General features: G+C 37.8%; 1 protein-coding gene across 2 annotated transcripts in view; it reads right to left on the minus strand.

The window, feature by feature from the left end:
• PTEN (phosphatase and tensin homolog) overlaps positions 1 to 18636 on the minus strand; it is a 93035-nt gene that overhangs the window by 20750 nt on the left and 53649 nt on the right. The window contains exons 2-4 of one of the 2 annotated variants that reach the window (XM_030335577.1): positions 16223 to 16267; positions 10184 to 10227; positions 7882 to 8120 (exon numbers count right to left, since the gene is read on the minus strand). In XM_030335577.1, the coding sequence (XP_030191437.1) occupies positions 7882 to 8120; positions 10184 to 10227; positions 16223 to 16267 (328 nt within the window). The remainder of the gene's footprint in view (positions 1 to 7881; positions 8121 to 10183; positions 10228 to 16222; positions 16268 to 18636) is intronic. The other variant, XM_030335576.1, reaches the window with a different exon arrangement.

Genomic DNA, 18636 nt, shown 5'->3' on the forward strand with positions numbered 1-18636 from the left:
ACAGACACTATCACCTCTGTTTCAAGGATAAGAAAACAATCCCAGTACACATAATTATCCTGTCCAAAACTAGGACCTGAACCTAAATGTGACTTTGATTCTAGAGCTTTACACTCCAGTGTCCTGGGTTTCATTAATAAGTACACAAACTAACAAGGTAATATGAAAGAGGTCACCACCTCTTAGAACACAGTTTTTCCCATCTATGAAGAATCTCCAAAGTTTAGAGTAGAACAGTGCTTCGTTCTGGGAAACTTGATTGTAAGTAACGTATTAAAAGTAGTGATGCATGAACCACAGAATCCTTGAGAATAATACGAAGCAGACAACTGATATTGTTCTCTCTGCACAGCATCCTTTCCCCTTTGGGAAGCTATCATTACCCCTATGGTTTCGGGGAAGTCAGGTGGACTGTCTTCTTCAGCTTTAGATAAATGTCCCAAGCGTCTGGCCAGAATGTTTGGTTCGGGGATGCATACATGCCCTAATCCAGGTAAATCAGCAGCCAATCTAGGAATTTCTGCTCATATTATAGCTCTCTTCCCATTGTAGTTATTAAAGTAAACCTTGCTATTATTGCAGAGAGCCTGCCTAAAAATAAAGCATATACAGAGGAAAGGAGAGAGTTGAGAGAAAGAGAGATTCTGGACACCTGTTAAGCATCTATGTCCAGGCCAGAGCTTTTATGGTAATATAATCCCATATAAATGCCTCCTTGGTTTAAGCTTTGTTAAGCTGGGCTTATGACAGGAAACTGAAAGCATGCTAATATAGCTTTTTTTTTTTTTTTTTTAAGTTTCTATTTCTACTTTGGGGTTCAAAACAATAAAGAAGAATACTTTGCACAGAAGACAGTAATGTAGAAAGAATACTGTATTTGGGGTGCCTGGGTGGCTCAGTTGGTTAAGCATCTTACTGCTGATTTTGGCTAGGTCACGATCTCACAGTTCATGAGATCGTGCCCCACATCAGGCTCTGTGCTGACAGCGCGAAGCCTGCTTGGGATTCTCGCTCTCCCTTGCTCTCTCACTCTCTGCCCCTCCCCCACCCGCATGTTTGTATGCACTCTCTCTAAATAAACAAACATTTTTTTAAGAAGAAAGACAAAAAGAATACTGGATTTGAGATTAGGAGGTATAGTTTTGAGTCATTACACAGGCAGATGAAATGACCTAGGACAGACTGATTTCTACAGATCTACTTGATCATTTATATCACAACAGGTCTTAACTAAGTCATTGCTAGAGTTCTTCAGTGTATAAAGAGCTTATAATTTTATGAATATATAGACTGTATAACAGGCTTAAATATCATGCATAAAAGGAACACAGTTTAGCCCAGAAGAATTAATGTGTTAGAAAAAATAAGAATGTTACATTAGGAGTTTGTTTTGTTTTGTTTTACTGAAAATGAGGAGAATTGCAGTTTATTTTAAATGAGGAGAAAATGAGAAAATTTTATTAGGTTATCATATGGGGAAAGTTAGTAACTAATTAGAAAAAAAACTAACCTGATTATATGATGAGGACATAAAAAATTCAGTCCTCAGAGAAACTAGAAAATTTCCTCTTCTTGGGATCACTTAGAATAAAGTTAATATTTATTATTTCTTGAGAGTTTAAGTCTTCATTACATAAGCTAATGAAGTCACATACAAAGATCATTAAAGGAACTTTATCTCTAATAACAGCTTTGAAAGCAACACAAAAAAGAACTCTGAAGCTCAACACAAAAAAGAACCTTTCCTAAGGTTTAATCCAAGCAAACAATGATCAATGCTTACTTTACCTGCCACCATTCTAGAAGTGGGGAAGGCAAGGGAGAGAGGAGTGGCAGAAATTCTGGGTACATCTGTCATATAACAAAAGTTTGCTTCTTTGATTTCCGAAATTTAGGGAATCTTTCCCAAATACATCCTTACCAGCATTAGCAGGACGCTTTAGCTCTTTACTCACAGTTTATAATACACACTGTGAGCTGACTCGGATTCAGATTCATAAGAGTAAGTGCGGGCTGGGAGGCACAGGACTGGATGGGGGCCAAGCCTGCAGATGCTCAGGCGAGCCGGGGGCAGGGTGGGGGGTGGGGGGGTGGGGGGAGGATCACTGGCAGCTTGTTTTAGCATAATCTGCCACATACTCCTGAAGTGACAGGATCAAATATGCAGAGGAATGACCTTTAGGGAAGTGTAACCCAGTTGCCTTCTTACAAATTAGCCCATAAAAGAACGACCCTTCTTTCCCTCCAGCGGTTATCCTGTTCTCAGAAAACATTTTTCTTCAGAGGACGTTATCAGTTGTACTTTGACTTCTCTGCAACAGTCAAAGCCCGGAGTGTTATTTGGGCAGTACTAACACAGCGGCACATTTTATGGTCGCCTGGCACCCACCCACCGCTGTGCCATCGAATCTGCCCCAAGTCTGCTGAGAAAATGGCAAGATGGCCCCCGATTATTTTGGGAGTGTCTCTGCCAAGTCCACAAATTCTTCACTAAAACATGACACCTGGCTCTTCTTTCTCCAAAACAAGGGAGAGTAGGAGTAAGGGGATGGAGGGAAGGGAGGGGGAAAAAGAGGAGGCGAAGGAGGGGGAAGGGGGGAGAAAGAGGAGGAGGAGGAGAAACAATACGCTCGCCTGTACACGTCACCAGAACACAATCTTCTTCAGCTTCTTAATGCTTCTCTACAAGTGAAATTAAGGATATAAACAAAGTAACACTAAGATAATGTTTTAATAAAAGTAATCCTATATAAACTGAAAAGCTGGTAACAAATATATGTACCTCTTGTAATAATGGATCACAATTTTAAAACTGCGCATCTACGGAGAGTTTGTCAAATCTCTCTTCACCTCTACAGAGAAAGAGAACTGACGCTATTGATCAGATCATGAGGACTAAAAGGAAATACTGCAAGAAGGTAAATTTTTAGCAGATGTTTCAAGAATAAAACCACTTTGGATGATCAACTCTGTTTATTACAAGACACTTCCCCAGAAGAACCCCACGGTTGTATAACAATAGCTTTACCATGTTCAGCTCAGCTCAGCTCAGCTCATTTCTTACGATGAAATCATATTCATTAAAGGTTAAAAATATATTATTTCGCTAGGACTGCAACCAATAGGTAAGCACATGATATATTATTGGAAAGTTTTTAGACAAATTTCAAAGATTTAAAGGCAGCTGGCAGCATTATATCTATAAGACCAACAACTTCAAGCTGCCTTTTTTCTACTTGAGCCAGGGGCCACTCAATGCCCAAACATCAGCAAAAATGGGTATGAACTGATGAGCCTTGTCAAAATAGGCCTATTTCAACAGCATTACATGACCTTTCAGGAGAGCTGGTTGCTGTACAGAGATTAATTCTGAACAGTCTCAAAATTCTTTTGCAGTTCTGGGACAGTAGAGAAAAAAAGTTCAACAATGTGTCAGGAGACTCAACTTTTACTCTGAATGCTATTATTTTTTTTTTAATGTTTATTTATTTTTGAGAGAGAGAGAGAGAGAGAGAGAGAGAGAGAGAGAGTGTCAGAGCATGAGCATGAGCAGGGGAGGGGCAGAGGGAGGGGGGGACACAGAATCCGAAGCAGGCTCCAGGATCCGAGGTGTCAGCACAGAGCCCGACGCGGGGCTTGAACTCAGACCGTGAGATCATGACCTGAGCCGAAGTCCGACGCTCAACCAACCGAGCCACCCAGGCGCCCCTATCATTAACTGTTTGAATCACCTTTAATCAAAGCACTTCATCGTTCTGGGAAATCAGTTTTATCATTTTTGAAATAGGAAAAAATCCTACCAAAAAAAATTCATAATCTTATGCCCACAATCTTTATCCCTTTAATCTAGCTTTCTAATGCTATTTCAACATAAGACGCAAATGGAACCATTTGTAAAATACAACTTCATCAACAGCATCTGCTCATAAATTTTTTTTTGCCTTTTTAAATATACACAGAAATAAAGGTAAGAGCACATTAGCATACTTCTTTAGACCCTGTGACTAATTCACCCAAAAAAGGTCTGTATACATTAATTAATCATGAACTAATAAGCACAACAGATCTTGATGATTTGACTCCAAGATGCTAAAAGTGATCAATTTTGGCTAAATTACTTAACTCTGAGTCTTGATATAATGTCACAGCCAAACATAACAATTTTACGGAGTACACAGAACTCCATCCTCTATTAGCCCGCTTCCTCCTCCTGGGGGAGATCCTAACCTCGAAGAGGATGAAGAAAGCAGTGTGCCCGTAGCGGTTCTGCTGATGCTGTGGGGACTATCGCATTCTAGGACATACCGCTTTTTATTTTCATAAGCACTTCTCTCGCGACCTTTTCACCCTGGCCCCTATTTCACAATAGTATCCCGCGGGCCTTGCCATTTTACCAAATCTCTACAGAAAAACAGAATTGAGAATATTTATCAGATTGTGAGGACTAAAATATCTTTCCAAAGACAAATTAAAACCTGTCCTTTTTGTTCACGAAGACTTCTCTTGGATCTAAGTTAAACTGTTTGAGTGTCCTTGGGTTATACTTTTATCCCAGAATATGATGGGACAGACTATCCCAAGTACTTCTTACATGGCTGGTTCTCACTATCTGAAGCATTTAGCCAACTCTCCTGAAGAAGCCCTACATCAGACCAGGTACATATGTACATGCGTATGGGTGAGTGTGGAGAGGAGGGAGAGAAGCGGGAGGGAAAGAGACACTGGGTGAGAGCACCGCTTGATTAGGAAAGGCTAGACAGACTATTACCAAAAAACCTTAAGTACTCCCACCTCAAAATCCCGATGGTTATGAATGTCAAACAAACAAGGAAGTCGCAGATGAACGTGGCAAAGGCAAATACTTTGGAAATGGTCAAACACGTTTGGAGCTCGCAACAGAAAATAGTACCGTTGCAGTATCTCTAGTGACCAATTTTACCCAATCCAAAAAAACTGACCTCTTTTTCTAAAACTACGAAGCAGGGCATGAAAAGACTGGAAATACCACTTCCATTCAGTATAGGATGATGACACCTCCCTTTAGCCAGCTACTAGTTTTCATCAAATACACGCATGCTAACACAACCAAAGAATAATTTATTTTGGAATCCTCTTTGGAAACTTCAGGGGACATTAACATTTTCAAAATGAAGTTTCCTTGCCCCAAAAACACTGCTGAAGAAATCGCAGTGTTCCACAGACAGACAGTACCCCTGAATGCCTGGCAAGACATCTGGTTTCGTTGCTCTGGTAAAGACAGAGCTCTGCATGTCACCGTGACTCACCGCCCTGCTCACGGCTGTGCACTGGGGTGCAAGACTCTACCGTCAATCCCGAGAGAAATCTTATCTATTGTTGTGAAAGTGCTCTACTGCTCCACGAATGCCAAGCCTTGAATCACAGCCTGAGCAAGAGGATCTGTCGCGAAAAGTCTACTGTTGTGAAAATTGCCAAATTCAGGAGAGCCAAGACTTTCAATCGAGGGCTTCCCGGGAGGTTTTGTCAAGAAGTGGGAGCAATTATGAAATGCTTTGCTACACATAAACTCACTGGTTTCAGAAGACAAATTCCATAGTCAAAAATTTTAACTGCTGTTAACTAGATAAAATACAAACTCATTTACACAGTCTAACTCTCCAACCTTAAAACTAAAATGTGAAGTCATAATCCTTTCCTTCCCTAACATAGGGGATGCCAAGATCTTGCCAAAAATGATCACATTAACTAAAGGCAAAGAAGATGAGGTAACACGAATTTATCTGGAGAGAATTCTTATTTTTTGACACAAGCCTACTTTCATCTGAGAAAAGAATCTAACGGATTCCATCTACTCTCTCACTCTTTAGTGAGACAGGGTTTTAAGTAATTGTTTTCAACAAAAACAAAGTCAAAACCGATCGGATATCAGAGATCACATAAAAGTTGTCAGGCAGGGGCACCTGGGTGGCTCAGTCGGTTGGGCGTCCGACCTCAGCTCAGGTCATGATCTCACTCCTGGTGAGTTCGAGCCCCCCGTCGGGCTCTGTGCTGACAGCTCGGAGCTCAGAGCCTGGAGCCTGCTTCAGACTCTGCCTCTGTCTTTCTGCCCCTCCCCTGCTTGCTCTCTGTACCCCCCCCCCCACTTCAAAATATAAACATTAGGAAAAAAATTGTTTTAAGTTGTCAAGTAAAAGATGATGACATAGTTTTAACGTGTTATTTAAAATCTAAATAACAGCAGCCCTTTCATTAAAACTTACTATTGAACAGAATTAAGCCTTAGTTTTGTTTCATTTGTTACCACTTGATCTACTCATCATTCTCAAGTAGTGAGTGGTCACTGCTTTTTGCATTTAAAAAAGGGACATAATTCTTATGAAGATTCCTTTTCTTTTCCACGTTAAGAAAAATTTCAGTGCAATTAAAAACTATAAGCAAAATTTTATGTTCATGTATATCATGAACATTTTTAGGGAGAGACCATGTATAGCTTTCATCATATTTTTGGAAGGTATGTAACATAAACACTTAGAGAGCCACTAGCTTAAATCTAGTGCTCTGGCTCCGTGTTATACAGCTTTTCTATTTTCATTTTAAATTCTTTTTACTGGACTTCTTTCCCACAACCAAAATGCCTACTGCTCATCAACCCTGTTCTCAACTCCTACCACTACTTCTGCAACTGTACTTTGACTTGACCTGTTTCTCTATGGTCTTCTTCCCATGCATTCTCTTTTTCCTGTGCTGCTCTGCACTTATTTGCTTCAGTGTAGAACAATTTATTTCTACATTTTTCATCAGTAAAAGCAACAATTTCCCTCCAGATGAAAGAGTGAGCTGAAGTAAAGAGCGCAGGCCCTCTGCCCTCCACTCCAAGACTCAGGCCACTGCTCTCGTCCCAGGTATGTGCAACATACAGAAGTATAAGGCACTGCCGTAATCACATTCACCAAAATCAAGCACTAATATAAGACTCAAATTTATAAACGAGGAGAGTAAACAGTACTCTGACATCCTCAGATGTAAATAAAAAGTCACAAAGACAAATAAAACAAGAAATGAGGAAGGAGAAAATAAACCAGCAATCAATGCAACTACCTGGCTAAAATGATGGAAATGATCACTTATGTTTCTGTTTGGAAGCTGAATTAAAAAGAAATCAGCTTAAACTGGAAGAGAGCCTTCCTGATCGTAAACATTACTAAAACTAGAAAAAAATCTTCACATAAAGTTTGATGGAACGGGTTTTTCTCTCTCTCACTGGAGCATCTTGGGTTTTTCCTTCTCAGAGATGCAGAACTGTACAAAATCTCTTTGTAAGAAATATAAACATATTTTATCACACTTGCCACCCAAAGAAATGAATCCCTTGAAAATCACTGTGAAAGCTCTCCCAAGAGTTTGTGTTTTCCTCTCAAACATGCTACACAGATTAAGTGTGCCACTGATTTTCAACAGTCTTTTAATCTTCTGAATAAGAGAAGAACCTTTGACTAATCTTAATCATAACTGTATTTATGAACATTCATATTAAAGAATGGTTTTCATGTACTGTAAAACTAGGTAATGGCATCCAAGTTATTATCCAAAGACTTTTTATTCTGAGGCAACGTTCAGAAGTATCAACTTACTTTTGATCAATGTACTGCTTTGTAAGGATTTCATCACACCAAATACCCAATACACTTACTAGCATGATATGATAATGCTTAGCATCAACAGAAAAACTGCAAGAATCCGTCATTTGCTCATACGACAGCTAAGGCAGTAACTGATTTCAGTGTTCAGAATAAAGAAACGAGGGCTACCAACCAACTTTTTAAAAACCTGTTTTCCAATAAATTCTCAGATCCAGGAAGAAGAAAGAAAGAACATCAAATATAACTTAATATAATGTATTACCTTTTTGTCTCTGGTCCTTACTTCCCCATAGAAATCTAGGGCCTCTTGTGCCTTTAAAAATTTGCCCCGATGCAATAAATATGCACAAATCATTACACCAGTTCGTCCCTTTCCAGCTTTACAGTGAATTGCTGCAACATGATTGTCATCTTCACTGAGCCATTGGTCAAGATCTTCACAAAAGGGTTTGATAAGTTCCAGCTGCGGTGGGTTATGGTCTTCAAAAGGATACTGTGCAACTGTGTAAAAAGATCACCTCAGAATGAGAAAAGAGGCCTTCCTGAATTGCTTCTTAAAAGTAGGTTAACTTCAGAAACGTTGCATATAAGCTTAACAGATGTTTAGAAGGAAAACTAAACTCCAGAGAAAAATACTCGTCTGATGATTTTCCAATTTTTGAACAGAAAACAGTCTCTCATTAATTTTTAAACCTATGCACTAGACAGAGAGGCCGATTATTTCCCCCCATGACGAAGAGGAGACTGCTCTGGAGAGCAAGCACAAGTCACAACGTGTCAGAGGGAGAGGAGGACCCGGAATGTCACACAGGTTTCCTGTCAGGGCTCTCAATGCATTTTCTGACAAAACGAGTAGTAACGCTTATACTATTACATCATCACAAATATACATTCCAAAGAAAGTATCAATTACCAATAAATCAACACTGGAAAGGACTGCAATTTGCAATGCATATAATAAAAATGCAAAGTGTGCTATTTAAAGATGGCCTTGCAGGGGCACCTGGGTGGCTCAGTCGGTTAGGCGGCCGACTTCGGCTCAGGTCATGATCTCACGGTTCGTGGGTTCGAGCCCCACGTTGTACTCTGTTCTGTTCTGACAGCTCGGAGCCTGGAGCCTGTTTCAGATTCTGTGTCTCCCTCTCTCTCTGACCCTCCCTCACTCATGCTCTGTCTCTCTCTCTGTCTCAAAAATAAACATTAAAAAAAATAATAATAAAATAAAGATGGCCTTGCGAATGTTAGTGATGTACATACTACATGGGATTTTAAAGGCATTTACAAAAGAAACTGAAAAAAAGCCGCTTATAAAAAGGTGTACAATTGTAGTAAAGTTTATCAAATGAAACTTCAGGTCTTTTTGTATGGGTTATAAAAACCCAAAATTTCTCTGCTCCCTATAGTCAGAGTTGAGAGTTCTTTTTTAACTTGCCTAGAAATAGGATTTTAAACACATCCCTATTAAATTCTGTCTTACTGGTCTCTGCCTCGGGTCCACTCGACTAAGATCCTTAAAAATCCTGATTGAATCCAGAGGATATAACGATCTCTGTGTCATCTAAATATGTGAAAAGTATGCCTTCTAATTTCAGTCAAGTCATTAATAATGTGGAACAGGATTTGATCAATTAAGTCCTCCCGTATGTCAGGTGAGCTCTTCTGGAAGACATGACTTCCATTACAAGGAGTCATCAGGACAGCTTTCACCTGGCCATCGGTCTGGCTGTACTATCATTCCATCTTCATCTTCCCAGTGGCACCCAAAAACATCCAGGAGAATCTGTTAAGCATCTATTTAAAGCTAGACGAACCTTGACCAAAACACGCGTTGCCTAGTAAGCAGCAGCCTAAGTCATAAAAAAGGAAAAATTCTTCGTGAATATGTCCTGGCTTCACAGCCATTAGTGCTTCTGAATTCTCCAACCAGCTGTCTGAAAGTCCATTCTAGATTTTCAGCAGGGATCCCGGCGTCTACCTTCTCCTGACTATCACGGCAGGACCTGCCAAGCCTCTCCACTCTCCAGGTCTCTCGTGGCCCAAGGGGTTCCACAAACACAGAGGAAGCTCTATGTAGACTTGGAGACAGGATTCACTACACCTGGAGAAGAACTCACTTAAAGCAGCTCCCTGCTCTCATCTGTCAGGTTCCTCTTGTCCGTATTTGTCATATCTTTTCCCCCCTTTTAGGTTACGTTCAACAGAATTATTAAGTTGATCTGCTTTCCTCCTATAATCTATAATCTCTCACTATTACACCAAATGTCTCCAGCAGTAGGTCTACCCCTCTCTTTACTGTATTGTTAGTCTAGGGATTTCTCCAAATTCTTAGTCTACTCTGGGATTAGTCTTCCTACTAGTTTAGTACCGGCAGGTTTATAGGATACTTGCTTCCCAAAACACAACAGCAAAATTAAATTTGTTTTGCAAATTTTTTAAGACCATCTTTAAGATAAATATTTATCTCACTTAATAATGAGATTATTCATCACTGCTATGACAGTAAGATTTAGTCTACTGGTTTTAAGTTATATAACATAATACATTACTCTGCAGTTAATACCTACCTCTGCAGTTAAATTTGGCGGTATCATAATGTCTTTCAGCACACCTAAAAGAAAAGTTTAAATGTGATCTAAAGTTATCTTTTACACTTGTGAAAAAAATACAGTAGCAAACATTTTTCTGAACTTTTATAATGGACCACACATCATGCTGTTTTGTATTAACTATTTCTTTCAATCCTAGAAATTCTATGAAGTAGGTACTGATATTACCCCAATATTTTACAATTAAGGAAACCAAAGCTTAGAAATGTTAAGTGTATGCAATTATAGCTTATACACTTGCTTACAAAACATGTGATGCCACTAATATGCAACATTGCCAATTCAGCCGCATCTCTACCTTCAAATTTCCTGGATGGACATTTTGCATGCTAATGGAATCTATTTTTTATTTCATAAGTATATAGAAACAACTAACTAGTTTCAATATTATCCTTACCTCAGAGTTGCACATACATACTATTCTCAAACTATTAGTTAAAAAGATAAATTTTTTAAATAGTAAAATTATAAGGGCAAAGAAAACGTAACGGAAGAAAGTGAATGATGCTAATCTACTAAAAAACAACAGTTAACTAAAAATTTTTTTAAGTCAGACCTTTCTCTCTTTAGAAAAGCCAAAGGTCATCTTTTTCAATAATCTCTCAGGTTACAAGTTTTAATTAAAGTCTCAGAGTCATGAAGGAATAATAAGTAAAATAAATATAGAATAGTAAAATGTTGACCTAGCACTACTTAGAGCATGCTAAAGCTGTCTTTTTAACAGTAGTGACATGTTTATCATCACGCACTGACTTACTTATGATTAACAGACTGTATTTATAAACCTTTAAGAGGCTCCAAAAGGGACCCTATACTTTAGTTTGTGGTCAGCAGCATCGTGGTAACTACAACAGCAGTTATAACCAAACCAAATTTTTTTAAAAAATCATATAAAACAAAAACTTAGCATTTTAAAACAAATAAGGGCCTATAATCCCTTAATCTCCAATTCCAAAACCCCCAAATTTGGAAACATCTAACACTTTCTGTTAAATATACAGCAAACTCAATTGTAGCAGAACCTGACCTGAGTTAATGATACTGTATGCCCTCTTTAATTAATGCCCTTGGAGTGAAGAGTCAAACACTTCACCTATGTACTGCTCCAGGTACCATGTAATACAAAGTATCTGCTTTCATGGTACCCTTCTGCAAAACGAAAAATTCTGAATCCCAAAACACAACTGGCCCCAAGAGTTTCAAATACGTGACTGAAGACATGTATCTTACATTTAAGAAATCCTATAAGTATCTGTATAGTTCCTCTAAACAGTTTTAAATCCAAATCCACATTAAAGTGAACTAATTATCAACAAATTAGAATCCAGTAGTTTCTAATTCGTCAGACCTGAAATAAATCAGCTTTCATACTACTGCTTAAAATAAAACTTTCCCCGGGGCGCCTGGGTGGCGCAGTCGGTTAAGCGTCCGACTTCAGCCAGGTCACGATCTCGCAGTCCGTGAGTTCGAGCCCCGCGTCAGGCTCTGAGCTGATGGCTCAGAGCCTGGAGCCTGTTTCCGATTCTGTGTCTCCCTCTCTCTCTGCCCCTCCCCCGTTCATGCTCTGTCTCTCTCTGTCCCAAAAATAAATAAACGTTGAAAAAAAAAATAAATAAAAAAAATAAAACTTTCCCCCTTTTTTGTATAATTTAGTATATTGAGTTTCGCTCAAAAAAATTATTTAGCTATGACATATGCACATATATGTATCCTTACTAAATAATTTCATACTCACTCATAAAAAACGTGACAGGTACGAGGAAGACTGACCAAGAAAAAAGTCACATTTTATACTTTCTTTAGTACAGGTTAAAGAACAGGTCTGGTAAATAGTGAAGAATCCATAATGGAATATTTTATAAGGAATCATGCAAAGACAGGATTTAGGTGCAGGGACAAGGAACAACCTAGGAAACAATTCTAAGAAGCTGGTCTCATGGCAGCACAACCTTAGTTCGCTAAAATTCCCGTGCTTTTTCAGGAGCTCAAATGTTTGGTTCAACAAACACTGCTGAAGAACTACCTTCATAAACTGATTCTCAAACGTTACCGTTAAGAGGAAGAAGTGGAAATAATGAGCTACTACATGTCTACCAGATGCGCACACCTTCCAAAGGAGTTTCCGAGCTTTTTAATTCATAGTCACAGCCATATAATCTCCAATTTATATATGAGAAAGCAAAGATTTAGAAGAGCATCGAAAAACTTGCCCCAAACCACAACGTGCAAATCAAAGACCCAGGATTTAAGCACAATACTTGTGATTACAAGTCAAACTCCTTCCAGCACTGTGCCATAGGAATAAGAAAAAATAGAGAACGGTTTTAAAAACAAAAGCAGTAACACATTTTAGTCAAAGTCAGCCTTCCTATAAAAGTGATATTTGGCACAAAAGATAGAACCAACAAAGAGTGATCATGAAAAAATGAAAAAGTTATGAAAATCTCTGCAGGTATGGACGAGGCGTATGTGAGAACATATACTGGGACCCGTAGTGATGAAAGTGATCTGCAGGAGGGTTGCTAGGGTAAGAATGAGGACTCTCTTCTTAATCACAACCTTCTCTAATAACTGCATGCACATCACACACGCACGCACACACACGCATGAAGCTCCTCATAGCTTTTGTGTGTTATGTTAGTTGATAAGACAAGTTTCTCAACAAACCAAAATTGAAGATACATAAATGGAAAATGGGATTTGACTAAGACAAGTATTAGGTAAATCTGACCATTTATACTTTCTTATAATTAAAATTAAATTAAAAGATACCATTTTTTAAAAATCTTCACTTTATGTAGGCTTATATGAGACAAGAGAGATGAAGAACCTTAGTTTTTAATGAAGCAGTAGACAGAATGTGAAGAAAGAGATAAGATTACTAGAAAAAACTTCCAGAGAAGTGAGATTTGAAGAATCAGCTAGGCATGTAGATCTCTTCTGTAACTCTCTTCAACAAAGCTATCCCTGTTTTACAAAAGAAAACTTGACATAATTAACAACAGCTAAAGATTTACCACAAAATGATGGAGAGCTGTATGTCAAACAGTGTACACAGTGAAATACAGCAACCTTTTCAAAAATTAGTATCCAGTGAACATTTAAGCTCCTCAAAGGCAAGAACTATATTATGCCTTCATTCCCTACCTGCCCCCTTCACCTCCTACACCCACCCACATACCTGCTATAATAGAGGAACATACAAGAATGAAATACACACACCTGCACAAAACAAACTAATTTCCTAAGTATCATTATACCCAAATTTGATTAATGATACGAGGCAAAATTTTGTTCCTTCTTAACTTACTGAATGCTTGATAATATAGAGATATAAACAGGTACGATCATTTAAAAAGTCCACATTACAAACCGTTCTTCACCCACATGCCGTAATTGCCATAAAAAGTTTAATATGCCATTAATATACATATGTCTAGAGTAAATATTTTAAGATCTTTCCATTTATATATGTTCGCAAAAACATACATCACAAGTAATTAACATCCCCAAAATAAAAGAAATAAAAGAGAAACATCTGCTGCTAGCCAGACTCACTTACCCAGAGCCAGAAATATAAACAGGTAGAAAGAAGGTGTAGAATGAAAAGTGACATCAGAAATCACAACATGCTACAAGTTGGTAGTTCTAGAAACTTCTGAAGTAAGTGAAATTTGGGGAGATTAAAACAAACAAATGACGACAACAACAACAACAAACCAGAAAGGAAAATACTGGCATAAATAGTGGATGGTCTGCTACCATATGTACCTGTGTGACCTTGTTCAACTCACTTAACTTCTCTAGGCCTCAGATTCCCCATCTGTAAAATGAGAAGGTTGGACTAAATGATCTCTTTCAGGTACTTTCCAGTTCTGAAAAGTCTATGATTCCATTACACGGAGTGGGGAAGGGGAATTGAAATACATATACCAAAAGCTACTCTCCACTGATAACGAGAGTTCATTAACTGTGGGATCCAATGTTTAGAAATACAAAAACAAACAGGCAGCCAAGTCCCCAGACGAGCTCCTGAAAGCCACCTTTAACCAAAATAATGCCAAGTGATCCACAGTACTGACAGTGCAAGCCTAGGTCCTAAACTCTGGAAGCAGGAAGCCACTGAATACAGGAATGAAAAGAATTTCCTTCCCTTTCTTTGGATATAATGTTGAACTCAAATAAATTTTTGAAAAAGGCAGAATATGTCTTTGGTATCTTTCTCCCTTCCATCTGGAATTCTAAATGCCTTATCTTGAGAGTCTAAACCCGAAGTAACTCAGTGGACTGAAGCTTTTGACAGTTCTTGTCCTGTGTGTGTGTGTGCGCGCGCGTGCGCTTTTTTTTTAAACTTAGCTTCTGAGTCTAGTTATTCAAAAAATATAAAACGCTTTATGGTTTTTATTTTCCTACATGGAAACACTATGGCATCTGCAACAAGGCTTGTTACAGGAGGTTAATCAGTACAAGAGGAAAATATATGCACAGATCATTTGTAAGCTGGGGCCCACGAAAACTTAAGTCTCTACAGCACATTTACTTTCTTTCACCTTGTTATCTATTACCGCCACACCCGCCCCCCCCCCAACACCTACCATAATCTGACCGTAATGGATTATCTGCCATATTCTAAACACTATTATGCCAACAAGGTCCTTATGTGCCCCTCTCTCTGTCTGCAATGCCATTTCCCTAACCTGAGGCCTGCAGGACAGGCCCCATGGATTCTTTCACCCCAGCCCAAACATGCCTTTCTTTATGAAAACTTCCCTATGGAGTACAATTACTATTTCCACTGTTGCCCACACAGCTCTCTTCTACACAACAGTCACCTCTTTTGTAATAGTTTGTCCACCTATCACATTAGACTATCAACTACCAGAGACTGAAACTCTTATCTTATTCACCTCTGAACCACCACCCAGTTTTACAATGCCTAATGTGGCAAGCACTGCATAAACGTTTGCTTCTTTGTGAATCTGAGGAAATTAGTGAAAAGTTACAAAGAGAAACAATAATGGTGTCTACTTCACTCTCAGGTCTTCTGAGGTCTTATCAGAACAGAAAGATCACTAAATTAAAGATAGAAAAGCAAATCTCACAAGCTGACAAGGCAGACATCCTTTTTGGTGAAGATTTAAATGCCTATGGAAGGTAGAAAAGAATCTTGCTCTCACATTTGATTAACAAATTTTACAAAAATTGTGACAGTGAATTAGTAAACGTAACTTCAGATTAAAAATTTTTGTTGCATAATTTACAGACATCACATAGGAAAAATAAAAACCAGGTAGGAAAATAACACATTTTATATGCCATTTTTAAAACGGTAGGAAATGGTCAATATTTTGGGAAGGAATAATAGTCTTCAAGGGCAAAAGTGATAAAATATTTTCTTCCCATTTTTTTGTTTTTTCCCTTTTTACATCCTTACTCACAAAGTCAAAAAGAAAAACAAAAGGTTAAAGAGAAGACGGGCTAGCTGTACAAAGTGGGCAATCCTTACATCCTGCCCGAGACAAGAGAAACCACCCAACTCAACAGTTGTAAGTAACTTATTTATGGTACCTACGAGCTAGAGATTACCCTGATAGCTGTTTCAATCAAATGACCTTAAAGACACAGAATAAACAAAATTACACCCACTCTGAAGCATCCCTCCATGGAAGATGTTATTAATGCTTTAACACAAAAGCTCTGTTGTAAATTACGCTTCAAGTTACCGCATGGTTATTGGCTCAAAGATGGGCTGGATTCCAAGTCACTTAAAGCAGATCAAGTAATGTGAATGTGTGCCAACACTGTTTTGACCTCATCACTACACTTTCTGAGTGACCTAACAATGCTCTTAATCAGACATCTTGGACTAATTGTTTTAGGAACACAATTCTGTTAAAATATATCTTTAACTCTACCTGATTCTAACAAGGAAATAATTTTCACTTAATAGTTATTTTAGATGATATTTGCAAGCATACAAATAAAAAACATACTTACAGATTGTATATCTTGTAATGGTTTTTATGCTTTGAATCCAAAAACCTTAAAACAAAACAAACAAACAAAAAGCCACCATTAACAAAAATAAGCTAACATTTGAAATTACATTTATACTATTGAGAATACCTAAAGGAGAGATTCCATTTTTCCTAATCTCAAATACCATTTAAGAAAAATAAATAAATTCCAGTAAATATTCTCTTCATGGATTTCAACTGGTCATCAGGTTACTCGTAAATAATTATTACATTACACAGGTTTATACAATCTGAAGTAACGATAGAGCTTGTCACAGAATAAATACTGTCATAACCTGTCTCCAGTCTAGGATTAGGAGGTCAAAGCATTAAGAAATACGTCATTTAAAAGGCAGCATTAGCATTTAGCTCAAGTTCACCTAGCTCATGCAGATGTGCAAGAAAGTCACATGCAATCAAGCAACCTGAAAAACAACCCTGAAAATTCAGCCATCATTTTCTTTCAAACTAAAAACTTTTGATATTTGAAAGATACAAGTACTAACCAATAAGTCCATGCAAAGTTTTTAAAGTATGTTCACATATATATTCTCAGTTGACACTCACAAACATCTGAGAGAGAGAGAGCTCATTCACATTTCACAAATGAAGAAAGTAGATATCAAAGAAATTACACAACTTGCCCAAGGTTATACTGCTAGTAAGTCAAAGAATCCAGACCAAAGCCCTCTCCCTCCAGTTAAGAAACTGAACAACAATTACAGCCAACAAAAGCACTTACCACATTCATTTATCACATTGAAATACTTTATGCATATAAATTTGTTTACTCTTACAAGGTAGGTAACAGACGAGTTAGAAAAGTATACGGCTGAGGATGTTTCGGGATAAATAGAAAAGACAAATGGAAAACAAAAGAGGAGATTTTAAAAAATCTTAAAGCCCAAAAGTTTCAACATATGAATAGAAGTTCCAGAGAAAAGAAAACAAAAGGAGAAGAAATGCAAGATATAATTCAAGAAAAATACCCCAAACTGAAGGAGTTTCCAAAATGAAAGGATACAATGAGTATTCAGCAAAAATGATGAAAACAGACCCAAATAAAGGCATACATAGCTTAGTGAAATTTCTGAATACTGACAAGAAGAACCTAAGACCCTAGAAGCTGCCCAAGAGGAAACAGGTTTCATAAAAATAATCTGGAATCAGAATTACATCACCGTTTTTAATGGTAACACTAGCAGCTACAAAACAATTGCAGAAAACCTTCTGACTTTGAGGGAAAATTATTCCCAGCCTAGAATTCCATACCAAAAGAGACTATAAATCAAGTGTGAATATAGAATAAAGATATTTTTAAATAAGAGAAGTCTCAAGTAATTTTTCTGCCCACATAGTCTGTCTCAGGAAGTTACTAGAAGATATGTTCCACCAAAAGAAGGGTGGGAAACCATGAAAGATGACAATTCCAGGAACTGAAGAATCCAACTCATGAGAAGGGAAAAGAGAATTTCCAGAATGTTGGTGAAGAAAGTCTAGTTAACAACTAACCCAGATTAGACAATTCCAGGAACTGAAGAATCCAACTCATGAGAAGGGAAAAGAGAATTTCCAGAATGTTGGTGAAGAAAGTCTAGTTAACAACTAACCCAGATTAGGGTACATCAGGAGGCTCCTGAAGAAGATAAAATTGACATAATGCCAAATATGCTTGAACATGTTGAGAGATTTACACAGTTCAGGGATAAGAACATAGAAACTAAAGTTGAAAGAGAGAGAGAGAGAGAGAGAGAGAGAGAGAGAGAGAGAGAATTAGAACTCCAGGGAAAACAAAATGTTCCAGAAAAAAAGTTACACTACTTAACTGTAAATGGTGTTTATCTAGTCATAATCACATAAAAACCAAAATTGATATAACCAAAATCACAATTTAACAAGCAAAAGAAGGGCTGAAAGTATGTGTGTGGTTGGGATGGAGGGGGAAAGAGTTCATAAACTTGGATGTGAAAAATCGTGTCACTCAGTAATACAAGCAGTACACAAGTAACTTTGTCACTAATTAAAATGATATATTTTTATGTCACACTACAGTTGTTGCAAATGTCAAAATATTATTATTTATAACCAACACTTAAAAATTAAGTCATTAGACTATAAGTAGATTTTATTTAGTGTGTTAACTATAATACATCAAGTATTAGGTTTTGAATATTTTCTGATTAGAATCAAAACTAACACAATAATGGCTCTCTATTGACATTCCTATACCAACAAAACATTTTCTCATGGATTTAGTATGACAAGATGGGTTCCTCTTATTTCTGCAGAGTCAGGCCCTCATTCTCTAAACCACTCAACAGTTTCTAGACCAGGCTCTTTCCTTGCATGGCCAGTGCTTCATCGAGGGCTCAGGTCACTAGTATTTATTTTGAA

The sequence above is a fragment of the Lynx canadensis genome, chromosome D2 (genome assembly GCF_007474595.2).
Source record: "Lynx canadensis isolate LIC74 chromosome D2, mLynCan4.pri.v2, whole genome shotgun sequence".
NCBI lineage: Eukaryota > Metazoa > Chordata > Mammalia > Carnivora > Felidae > Lynx > Lynx canadensis.